The sequence below is a fragment of the Amaranthus tricolor genome, chromosome 5 (assembly GCF_026212465.1).
Source record: "Amaranthus tricolor cultivar Red isolate AtriRed21 chromosome 5, ASM2621246v1, whole genome shotgun sequence".
Taxonomy (NCBI): Eukaryota; Viridiplantae; Streptophyta; class Magnoliopsida; order Caryophyllales; family Amaranthaceae; genus Amaranthus; species Amaranthus tricolor.
In genome coordinates this window covers 21,760,713-21,774,185 of record NC_080051.1, presented here as the reverse complement: position 1 = coordinate 21,774,185, position 13,473 = coordinate 21,760,713, and the positions used below count along the sequence as shown (strand labels likewise).

The 13,473-nt window shown below is 26.8% G+C and overlaps 1 protein-coding gene across 1 annotated transcript; it reads right to left on the bottom strand.

Moving 5' to 3' along the window:
• Window positions 1-6,803: 6,803 nt before the first annotated feature.
• LOC130813731 (ankyrin repeat-containing protein BDA1-like) lies at window positions 6,804-9,966 on the bottom strand. Its single transcript, XM_057679588.1, has 2 exons — window positions 9,139-9,966; window positions 6,804-7,789 (listed from the first exon to the last, which is right to left on the bottom strand). Exons 1-2 carry the CDS (start codon window positions 9,724-9,726, stop codon window positions 7,076-7,078), a joined length of 1,302 nt encoding a protein of 433 aa, XP_057535571.1. The 5' UTR covers window positions 9,727-9,966; the 3' UTR covers window positions 6,804-7,075.
• Between the last annotated feature and the right edge of the window lie 3,507 nt (window positions 9,967-13,473).

Below are 13,473 nucleotides of genomic sequence, written 5' to 3'. Positions count from 1 at the left end.
TTTAGGCAACAATGTTTTTGGGTAAGTGAATATAAAATTGAGATTATTCATGGTTAACTAAAAGTTATAATTATTATAGAAAAATCAATGAAAGATTAAATTATTTAAGGTAATTTTTTCTTATACTTGTAAAATTTAATTAGGAAAAGACATGACTAGTAGATTAAACTATAAATACTAAGCTAATTTTTTATTTGACTACACGCAAGGAGAAAAATAAAATAATTTTAAGCAAATGGTGGATATTGAACGCCTATCACAAGAGTATGAGAAAAAATTCACTAGTTTATAACTAGATTTTTCTAATTAATCTCTGTAATTTAAATTTATGAATCACCATAAAAAGATAAAATATATACCAATAAAGTAAATAAAATAAAAAAAATAAATTAAAATTCTAAAAGTATCATCCTATCAATGTTATAAATTAGGGTATTTACTTGTCTATAACTGAATATCTGACATGAGGTCACCAAATTTGCATCATGTTAACACGTTCTTTTTAGGGAGCATCATGTTTAATTAAAAAGTTGAATCAAAGTTTTTGAAAATGGTGTATATTGAACTTCATATATCATAATTCCTAAGAGAAAGAGCGGAAGATTGACTTATTAAAATTGCAAAGTTTTATGCACTATGATCATTGATGACTGACTATCAGAGTCCATCAAAATAAGTAAAGTATTGTAATTCCTCTATCCATTTTCAGCTATTTATCATACTTTGGATTTTATTTTCATACTCCCTTTATTTCACTCAAATTTTTTTTTACCTATTTGGCAAATTAGATTATTGAATAATTTTATTTTGTTTGGATATAAATAAAGGATTGAGAGGTCAAACCAACTAATGCCAATATTTAGTGAACTAGCTGGTTGGAACAGCTTATTGATATGAATAAGCTGTTTTCGAACAAGCTGCTCATAGCAGCAGGTTAAAATCAGCTGGTCTAACCAGTTAATAAAATCAGCTGGTCAAATCAGCCACTATAATCAGCTATCGGTTGTTAGCCAAACACCCTCGGAACTTTTTCATGCTATCCAATGCACTTATTTAATACTTAATATCTCTTATTATACATTATGAAATATTAAAAAAAGTGGATATTAAAAATCTTTGCATTGAGATGAATTAAATAAGATCTCACTTGACTATGTTGTCATTTATAAATTAAGAATAAAACACAAATTAAGACTAATAAGTGCATAGTGTTAAAAAGTAAATGAGACATTTTTACGGAATGGATGGAGTATTTTTTTTCATCTTATTTCATTTACATATTCATGTTTTATCTTAATCTTATTTATAAATTTTTTTTATTTATTTGTTTCATCTCTAATTTATCAATTTTTATATCAAAATAAAAATTATAAATATAATATATACTTACTCTTTTATTACAATTACAATATAAACATTTTTGGTACTAAACGTGATTATTCAAAGCTCAATTTATATGATAAAAATATTGAAATAGAAGTAGTTAATTTAAGGACACATGAGGAAGAAAATATACCAAGATAAATTACTCTATGTTTGAAAAAAAAAGGTGTGTCATACGATGGTAGAAAAGAGAAATGAATTAATAGAATGAATTGTATGCATAGTGACCTCTAAATTTATCTTGATGCAACCGATGTTAATATTGTCTCTATTTCACCCTTTATTAGTTTACTTTTTCGAATTAAATTTACTTTATTTTTATGTTTAGTTATATTACATACTTTTTCTTTGGTTCTCGTTCAGATATTTAAATTTGCTACTTAAGATATTTAAAGTATTTTTTGTTAAATGGAACTAAAACCGTTCAAAACAGATTCGATGGCTCGAAATTTACCCGATCTTGTAACCAAATTTGATTTGACCCGATTTTAAAAATAATTTATAATGATGTAGAAAACAATATAAACACAAAATTCAATTTCAAACCAACAAAAAATACTTAATCTAAAATTAATTCAATAACCCAAATAAAGACCACTAAATGGAATAAATTTTAAGCTGCGGTGAGAGTATTGAGAATAGTGAGTGACCACTGACCATTTCTGTTTGAGTTCTCATAAGTGTTATGGACACCTGTTTTCTTTTATTATTTCTACCCACTGGATAGTCTGACAATCATGTGTGCCCACCTGAATAATAATCCTATCTTTATTGATTCTTCCAAATCTTAATGTAACTACTCTTCCTCTTGTAAATAATTATAGACAAATTACTTTTCATGAGATCATTCATTATATTTTTTAAAAAATATTATAAGTAGGCATTAAAAATTATGTAGGTAGACATTTAAAAAATTCAAAATAGGCATTAAAAGTACGGAAGTAAGCATTAAGGATAATATAAGTAGCAATTAAAAATACGATAGTAGTTATTAATTTTTAATGTGCTGGACTTAAGATACGTCTCTCAAAAAACGGTCTCCTAAAAGACTAGTTGATAATTATAATAGACGTATTCCAAGGCCTAATAACCTATAACCCTCGGTATTGGCCCAAGTTTGTAAGGGGAAATTAATGAATCCTTTTCAAATTCAACAACTCTTGTGAATAATTATAATTATTCTGATCGATTTTTATGAGACTGTCTCATCATAAGACGGAAGTATATAATTAGTTTATTTCTTTAATGGATTACTTCCGAATTATAATTAATCACGTTAACGTATTAAATATTACAATGAGACCATTTTATTTAAGAATTTGTATAATTTATTTAACATAAAAAGAGTTCATTGTTTTAATAATTTAGTGTTGGGGTTGAGCAATATTTTATGAGGCTAAAGTAACAAAATTTGTATTAGTTTCATTAGATTATTTTTCTAGAAATTGTCTTAAAATTATACTTAGTAGCACATTTGTCTAATTAGGTGAATATTAAGTGGGGTATTACAATTACATTTTTAGAATGATCTTAAAGTGATTAATTATATCCTTAAATTAATAGCTTACAATAATAAAGTGATCCATTAGAGAATAAGATGTATGTATGAGCCCGTCTTATGGTGAGACGATCTCATTCAAAACTATTGAACAATTAAATATAATAAATATATTAAGTATGAATGTGGATATTTTAATTAATTTAGTTAGAATATTTGACCTCAAATAAAATTTTCTCACCATGATACTTATCATAAAAAAATTTTTAATCCAAATTACATACACAATTCAGTCAATCTAAGTGTTTGTAAATCGAGCTACATAGCCCAAGTAAATTAATTAAAACATATATTCTCGTACTTAGAATAATAACTTAGTTGTTTAATATTATACACATCATTTTAATATTTAACTACTTATATAAATCCGTCTTAACATCATAATTAATGTCTTATACAAGAGTTGTTTCAATTTTATTTGTTTTTAAAGGTTATGGTATAACATAGTACGAGATAAATGGATACTCTTTAAAATATACACCCTCCGTTCTCATATATTCTTCTCAAATATAATTTACGAGTTTTAGTGTCAAACTTTAACTACGATTTCTCATCGATCTATAAGAAAAAACATATTCATGTGATATCTTGTTAGATTCGTCTCAATATGTACATTCTCAATATCAACTTTTTAGAATTTTTAAAAACTCACAATTAAAATTATTTAATTTAAAAGTTTGCATTGAGATTTGTGAAAAAGTAAATGAGAAGAATATTTAAAAATAAAAGGAATATATTACTGTATTATATTTACCTATTTTAAAAGATAGAAGTATTGTCTATTGAATTCAAAATAATTACCAAATTATTGTTTAAACCTAGTGCATAGGTAAAAAAATCATTTAATATTATTCAAGAATATCATAGCATGATTTATTGTCAATATGAAAACCCAAATAAAACATTATCCCAATCCACAATATACTAATGAAGAAGCAATTTGTAATACATGTTGACGCTACAACAAAATATGATATGAAGCAATTTGTATTACATGTGGATGTTGTACCTACACCAAGAGAGGCCTACCACGACATGACAACAATTTTAAGTTGGAGGATTGGGCACGACTCGACATGAGGCACTGGTCTGACCAACGTGCTAGACCCGTGTGTTAGCCATTGCTATAAGGAAAATTTTCGATTATTTATAATTAATCAAAAAACATTTTTTCTAATCTTTGCACCTAATGCATACACTTCAGACAATAAATTTGATTATTATTTTGAACTTAATTAAAGATATCAGGAGAGATAAAAAATATTAAGATAAATTATATATTTATAGCAACTTGTTATTGTAAATGTTATGTTTTCGTTTTCTAATGTTTTCAAGTAAAGAGAAAACTGCATAATAAAGTATATCTTGTCATATTTTTAGAATTCATTTTATCAGTTTTTTCTAACTTATGCATCTAAAGTAAATATTTAGATAATTAATTTGATAATTATTTTAAACTAGATAGATCATGTGTAGCACGTAGATTGAAAAAACATTTTGATTTAATTACATACTTGTATAAAAGTTTTTCTAGGTTATTTAATTTTTTATATACAAAGGTTATTGGATAATGTTTTACACATATTTTTTTCTCATTATATTTTTCTTATTATTATTGATCATGAGCTACATTATTTCTTAAATTTTCATTCACATATTTATATAATATATTGAATCTCATTTGTATTTTTCTCTCAATTCCCTATCTATATATATATATATATATGTGTGTACATATATATATATATATATATATATATATATATATATATATATATATATATATATATATATATATATATATATATATATATATATATATATATATATATATATATATATATATATATATATATATATATTACATCGCTTCAATATGCTTAATTAAGAAATGAATAATTAATTAAGAGTTGTATAATTTACCCACTTTTATCTTGGAAATAAGAGTGGTGTAGTTGCATATTTACAATATTAAGAATAAATTATAGATGTCAATCTTTTTCTACTATATTAGTTTGAAGAATAGACGTAGAATTTTTGCCCCTAATCTAACAGGTCTCAAGGTTGTTTTTTCTTTAGTAATTTTTATAGAATAGATTTATAGATTGTAAATTCAATCGTAAAAATCAATTAAAATAGATAAATGTAATAATATTTTAGAAAATATTGTAAAAGAAATTTCGAATAGTTATCTAAATCTATACATATATGGTATATATATTAAAACAATCGTAATTTTAATATTTTTAAATCATTACCCTTTGTTTGGAATGGACGGGGTATGAATGAATTAAAGAAATATCCATTTCCAAATATAATTGATCGCAATCCTAAACGTTACTAAATTATGTTGATTTCATATCTTTATTGATAAGGAAGTTTTAATAAAATATTTTATTTATGTTCATTATAAATTCTGAAATGAGATAATCTTATGGTGAAACAAATTCTTAAATCGACTAATTATATGAGTTATACACCAAAACTTATATATATACGCAAGAAATCTTCTTTCAAAGGAAACAAATTAAATCTCTCTTGATTATACCATTAAACCCAATTATTCTTTCAATATAAATACCATTAAACCCTAAAAAAAACAATCCAAAAACTCTAATCAATTTTTCTCTCCTCTTCAATGGCGGTACTAATGAAAAAAACCATGTTCTACAATTTCTTCCCAACAAAGAAAGAAGAAATGATAGCTTTAGCAACAAATTTTCCTTACAAACCAACGGCAACTCTCATTGAAATCCGAGACAACAACCCGAACCCGATACCCACATCCATGACATTGAATTCATTAAATGTTGACCCGAATAACATCAACAATGACCCATGGAGGATCCGAAAACAATTGGATAGTGACGAGATGGTAACGGGTAAAATCCGATTAACACAAGGAGACGTGTTCGAGCATATATTTCGTTACACAAGTTTTGAAAGCGCAAATAATGTTGTTACGGGCAAAAAAATGTACGTACAAGTTTGTGACGTAACGGATGAAAATAGTCCGATAATGTATGGACCGTATGATGAACATACGTATTTGATAAAAGGGTCAAATGATGAGTTTATTTTAGGGTTAAATCTGGCTTTAGTTAGGTCTCGTGGGTTTAAAAAAGATGATCAAATTGGGATTTATTATGATCCTAGAAATGAGGTCTTTTACTTTAAACTTTTTGTTTGATTTTAATTAATTATTATGCTTTAAAATAAATTCTGTCTATGATTAATTAATTATAAATCTTGTTCTTAATTGATTTAATGTAATCACTTATTTTAGCATTAAAAGTTGTCTATGTAGTTATAATACAAGAAATTACTGGGTGTTAATACATTTTAATAAAGATTATTACTTTATTTTAATTCTTGTTTCGGTTTCTTTTGAGTTTTTACATTTGTTATAATTGTTGATTGTTACGGCATGTATGTTAATTTGTTGTTTGCGAGATGATCTAAGTAGTTTCTACATACATTATAATTGCTAATTGTTGATTTAATAATTAAAAATTATGTAAAATAAATTAATAATAAAGCAATACAAATGAATTAACAGATGAATTAACGTTGTTCACTTAATATGGGCGCTGCCACACCTATTCTTGTTCTAGATATTTAATTAATGAAAAAAAAACCCTTTCTTGAAGCTTTGATGGAAGGCCTACAATGGTGGTTATTGTTTGGAAAAAAAAAAAGAGGGTTGTAGAAAATAAAATATACTAGAATATTTTGTAGGAAAATAAAATATATTAAAATATATTTTTTAATATTTAGGATATTAAGATTATTCTCTTCTTGATACTTTCCTATTATTTAGGTTTATGTTAATATTTTGTTTTCTTATTTTTAGTCATATCTCTTGTATAAATAGAGTTGTTACCTCTTATTATTAATTAATACAAATTCAGTATTCACCAGGTTAAACCCTAATCAAATTTCGTATTATAATTTTTCATTAAAAATCAATCTAACAAAACAAATACATATACATATACATATACAACTTACAACATTGTACATCTATACTGACCCACCAACTTGTTATCATACAAAGAAAAAAAACTCGTACAACACATATACTCCAATGTCAAGCGAAAATCGAAGGATCAGATACACACAATCTTACGAACATTACATAACATTCTCACTTGTGCTACGCAGCCTCCCAGCCATGGTCCATCCCTTAAAGTTCTTCACCAACAACACAATCAAACGGATGACATTAAGTGCACTAAGAACAATCAACAACAAAAACCAGATGAACATAAGTACAATCGGAATCGTCAATTTCGAGTATCGACTTTCAAAAGAGATCATGTTACCAAAATAACTTCCATAAGCCAAACACCCAACTGCACTGTACATCAACTGTATCACAAACCAAGAACAGAGCTTGTTCTGTAATGGAAAACCACCCAACAAAATTGCTATGATTGTAACAGCAGGCACAAAAGACCCGAAATTGATCGAGTAAATATCAAGTAGTTTTGGATCATTTATCCTTAAATAGATGATGGGTGATGCATGGATTAAGGCTATGATAGCTGAAGTTATTAAGAGTTCACCTTTCATATGTTGTAATTGGTTAATGTTATTGTTATTGAAGGTGAAAAATGTTTTCCATGACTTGTTTTTTGATGGTTTTAGGGATGATTTAGTGGGTTGGAGATAAGGAGAATTGTGGGTTTTGGTAGGTTTTTGAATGTTGGATTGGAGGAGTAAGTTGAGTTGTTCAAGTGTATTTATGTGTTTAGGGGAATTTTCAACCAAGTTTAAGGGTGTAAGACCATTGTTGTTCATTGCATTTGGGTCAATTTCTGGTGTTGCTAGCAAGAATTTTGTGATCTGTAAATATAAGATAAATCATGATTAGAAGCATATAAAATTATACTACTTTTACATGGTATGCTAATTGTTCCTAAAAATTGATAGATTTGGCTAATTCTATTGATTTTCTAACAATAATCTCCTTTTGGATATTATATCTACGTTTTCGGCGTAGCAGTTTCGGTTGAAGTATTTATTATTTATTTAATGTTAAAACAATACTTTATTATAGTATAAGTATATCTAGTGGCGACTCCAATTTGTTTGTTGGGATTGCACAAAAAAATATAAAAATATAGATTAAATTTGTTATTTTTTTATCTAACTCAAAATCGACACAAAATTTAAATTGAGTGTCGGTAGGTTATAAACTCATAAATTTTAACCTATAACTCAAATATGATCCAACCCAAAAACAAGGAAAAAAATTTGGGTGAAGCCCAATTGTAATTTAAAGACGACCATATGACCCCTTTTCTAACTGTTTATTTGTTTTAGTTGCACATTATCATATAAAGTGGACTTTACAATAAATCTGGTTAGTTTCTTATTTTGAGCATATATTTCTTTCTAAAACTTTCAAAGTGATATATTGAACATTTTTTTATAAGAAAATGTTCTATAAAAACAAAACAATAATTTTTTGTGAAGATTTTAGTGATAAAAAAATACTCCATATCCTAATGAAAATTTTTTAGAGAAATGTTTTTTAGATGATAAACTATAATATGCAATTATTAGTCGGATTCATCAATATGTAAATTTATTGAGAACAAAACACAATTTTTACCATGCTTTAATTTGATACTATTAGATTTGTTAATTAATACTGTATTTAAGTATTTAAATACTATACATAACATTTTCAAAATCCCCAATCAAATTTCTTAGATTCACCCCTAAATACATTGAATTGATTCACCACTAGCCCTCAATTTTAAGTTAGATAAAAACATGTTTGAACTAGTCCTTTTACACTTGAATTAAAAACACAATTATAAGAAATGATAATGGAAAACAAAAGAAAAAATTAACATGAATAATATAACCTTTTGCTTATTTCCCTATGATAATATCAAGTTTTGATTAATTATAAATAATATTAACTTCGAAAGGTGTTTTTCTAGAATATGCTTAACATTTTAAAAATCAAACTATTGAAGATTATATGATAAAAAAATTTGGTGAATTAGTTAATAAACAAAAGTTGGTATTATAATAGGAAAAATCCTCGTAAATTAGTATTATTTATAGTTAATCAATAGTTGAGAAATTAAGAAAATGTTTAATTATTCACGGTGATTTTAAAAAATGAAAAAAGTCAAAGTTGGTTTAAAAAAGAAAAATGAAAAGAGAAAGGAGAGTACCTCCAAATTGTTGCATAAAGCAGCCAAATGCAAGATAGTATTACCATCATCATTCTTTGCATTCATCAAGTTACTTCCATTGTTTTCACTCCTCAACAACTCCACCAATACTTTTAGTGCATCAAACCTCTCATTCTTCACACATAAATGCAATAAAATATCTCCTCTTTCAACTTTCATCCGAGTTGACTCAGGACTCGCCCTAGCCAACTCGTTCACAACCTCAACTCGGGCACCCTTCATCACCGCCAGATGAAGCGGCACCTTTCCATCCTTGTCCCGAGCAAGACAGGCAGAAGTATCTACACTAAGAAGCTCACTCACAATCTCGATTTGCCCGTTGGCAGAAGCAAGATGGAGGGGTAACTGGCCGAGTGAGTCAGACTCGGTAGTGAGTTGGGGGTTGTGAGTCAGTAAAACTCGTGCATACTCGAGATGGCCATGTAAGATTGCTAAGTGTAAAGGGGAAAATTGAAAGAAAGAAGGGGAGATTCTATGAAGAAGTAAGGGGTCTTGTTGGAGTAATGATTCTAAATTAGGAATGTTTCCTTGAACAGTAGCTTCATACAATCTCTTCTCCATTTCCATGCTTTGTGTAATTCTTTCTCTTCAATGTGTTATGCAATTTTTAATGGTCGTCTTAGCAATTTAATGGCACACTATAATACATTTATGTTGATCTGCTGGTATGACTTTATCAGATTGAGATTAAAGTGGGCAACTTGTATATACTTTGACTTGGTCCAAAATGTGTTGCTTTCCCTTGGAAAACAAAGCCCTATGACTTCACTATGAATTAATCAAATAATACATCATACTCTCTCTTAAGGTGCGTATCTCATTTACTTTTGAAATGTTATTTATTTATCACCTTCAAATTGTATTTTATTATTTATCTATAAATTAAAACATAGTTATGTAAAATCTTATTTAATTCGTTTTAATGCAAGGTTTATTAATATCAACTCTTTATAATTTTTAATTATACATAATTAAATATATTAAGAATTACATAAGTACATTGGATAGAGTGTATAAAGTAAAATGAGCTACTTAAGATGAATTGGAGGGATTACATGTTAATTTTATTTTGCATCTTTTTTACTTTTTGATTTTGTTCATTTATTTTGATTTTTTTTATTTCCTAATATAATTTATTATCTTTTTATTTATTATTAAATTCAATTTTCCTTGAAAAAATACTTCTTTTGTCCCTCTCATTTGCACATATAAGTGAAATTTTGTAAAAAAAAATTAGGTTGAAGTTTGAGAGAAAAACAAGTAAATAATATGTTAAATTTGGTGTAGAGTATATGCTCGTTCAACCATGGAAGATGAATTGAGAAAGAAATATGAAATTGAGCAAGAAGAAGAAAGTAATCTTTATTATCTTGTAAAACTCAAATGAATAGTAGAGTAGACTTCTTTTTATATTGAAAAAGACAAGAAAGCAAAATGAAAAAGAAGAGAATAACAAACACCTATGAATATGATGTGTACAATTTATCTAACAAACTTTATTACTAATGACCAATTTGTTATTATTGCTTAATACTAGAATGGTGGATATCAATGTAATTTAAATGAGTGGTTAAGAGGAATAAAAGTGTAATTTTAAAAATGAGATTAAAAAGAATAAAATAAAAAATTAATAAAATAAATTAAAATAAAAAATAGTGTAAAATAAACATAAGAGTCAGCTAATTTTTTCTTTATTAAGTCTTTTGTTCCGTATTACTTGCTACATTATAAGATAACATATTATTCATTCATCATCCTTGATTTGTGATTAACTTTTTATTTATAAGTTAAAACATAGTAAAGTTGAATCTTGTTTAAATCTTCTCAATATAAAAATTATTAATATTAAATTTTTATAATCTTTTATTATATATAATTATATATTAAAGATTAACTTAGTGTATTAAACTACATTAAAAAGTATAAGTATTTTGAGACGGAGGAAGTAATATACTAGAATGACAGAAAAGTATCGGCAATCCAATTGTGTTTTTAGTCAACTTTGGATGACCAATTTGGTTGACTATGAATACATGAAACAATAATGAGCAAGAATATGGAGTATAAGTCATCTTTTCTAGACTAATCTTAATATCCAAATTAAAGACCCACTACGTAGGCGCCATAGAGTGATTTGCTTAATTGGAGTTGAAAAATAGAAAAAATTTAACATAATTCCCAAAATGATGTTCATATAATAAAATAGTTTTACTAAGCTATATTTTTTTGGTTTGATAATTTCAAAGCTGCAAGAGGATAAAGTTGTTTTATCAAATAAATATATGCGTAAACAAATTAAAAAAAATCCCACAAGTCTTACAGATTGAGTAAAATATCCTAAAAAATACTTCTACATATAACCAAAAATTTCAATCAAGACCAAAAGTCAAAATCAATAAAGATATTTGTCGAAGATAGCGTATCCTTGTGATCTGTTGTTAGCATCATCCTCGTGATGAAAATCAATCAAAAATAGAGATGAAAATCTTAAAATTACCTCAATTTCACATTGGAAAAAAAATCTCAATTAGAACAGTGGATTTTAGAATACGGTGATCGGTATAGGTGGCGGTTGTGGTGGAAAACCGGCGATTGGCGTGGATGGTGGTTGTCATCAGTATCTTCAAGTACTCCGTCGTCAGTCTTACTGATGTTTAGTTTAGAAATTTGAGAAAATAAATAGGCTTGCTGTTGAAATTGGAATTAATTTAATTTTGATTTAGTTTTGTTTGGGAGAGATTTAATAAGTTTGGAACTTTTCAAACCACAATCAAATAGAGTTAATTAATTTTTTTTTCTTAATGGACACTAGTTTGGGAAATAAATTTTGGTGAACCCCAAATTGAATTTTTTTTTATTTTCCAACACTACTTAGGCAAATCATTCCCACAATCTATCCTCGTTTCAATTAATGTCGGGTCAGATAGCACTCAGAAACTAAAGTTTATTTTAGACTTAAAGTTATCTATTTCGTATTTATTTCGTTTTAAATTACTTGTAATATTTGAAATTTTACACATTTCAATACACTAGTTTAACTTTTAATTTCTCTAATTATATATAATAAAAATTAATAAAATTTAAAATTAATAATATTTATAGAAAATCAAAAAAATCTCACGAAAATATTTTAAGTTATTGATTTTGAATGAGAATATAGGCTTTAGTCAAGTTATAATGACAAACACAAGCATGTTCAATTCGTCATCTACCAATGAGGCAACGACCTTTATTTTATTATTTCATCATTTTATTTTGTCAAGTAATCATAAATCTAAGCATTATAAATACTTTTCCTCTCTAATTTAGTTTGAGTTCGTCTTAACCTTTAGAAAATAATTTTTGTTACTAAAAATAGGTTTGCATAAATTATTTTTTAAAAAATAAATTTTGAAACAGATTTGTTTCACATTATATTTTTAATGAGATTGAACACAAAAACAATTTTAATGTTTGGCATTTTCAATTACTAAAAACATTTTATCAATCTTGAACATAACATGGTCTTCTCATCAATCTTTATAAACCTTCATTGAAAATTCGTTTCTTCATCTTCCCAATTGTTTTGATCTTAGTACAACACTATCATAAATTGTTACATATTTTGTACAAGTGAAAAAACAAAAAGAATATTACCGGGAAAAATCCTAATTTTTTTTCACGTATTAATTGACCATAAATAACATGAATTTTCTGAATATATTTTTTCATCAATTTTTTTTAATTTTTTTTTAAATAGAAGATCATTAAAAATTTTTAATTGAATTAAACTCTCATCACCCCTCTTCCACAAGTCTCTTGCTTCAAGTTCTCTCCGGTTATTTCCACAACCCAACTCCCCTACGCTACCCTCCTTTTCACCATGCCCATAATCACCACACAACAACCCTCTTCCAATATGCTTAGGGCTGAACACGGTCCGGTCTGGTCCGGTTTGACAGAAAAATCAGACCAGACCAGAAATTCCGGTCTGAAAATTTTTCAGACCAGACCAGACCAGTCAAGAGACCAGACCGGACCAGACCAGACCGTTCTAGAGCGGTCTGGTCTGGTCTGGTCTACGGTTTTTTTTTAATTTTTATTGAGTGAGATTCTTCATTCTTTGAATTTAAACAATTTAACATTCAACATATCAAAATTCAAATCAAACCCTAAAATTGATAAATTCCAATCAAATTCCAATCAAACAATTTAACATTACGAGATTCATAAATTCCACCTACAAAACATCTGCTTATTAGCTAGTGCAGCTTATAATAGCCTAATACTTCCTGTTGCATAAACCATAATCCAAAATCAGGAGGCCAACTAAAC

What these genes read in the sequence shown, in the direction of transcription:
- LOC130813731 (XM_057679588.1), bottom strand. Translation starts at nt 9,726, where the DNA reads ATGGAAATGGAGAAGAGATTGTATGAAGCTACTGTTCAAGGAAACATT. An exon ending in CTTTATGCAACAATTTGGAG is followed by an intron (nt 7,790 to 9,138) that starts GTACTCTCCTTT and finishes TTATATTTACAG; the next exon opens with ATCACAAAATTCTTGCTAGC.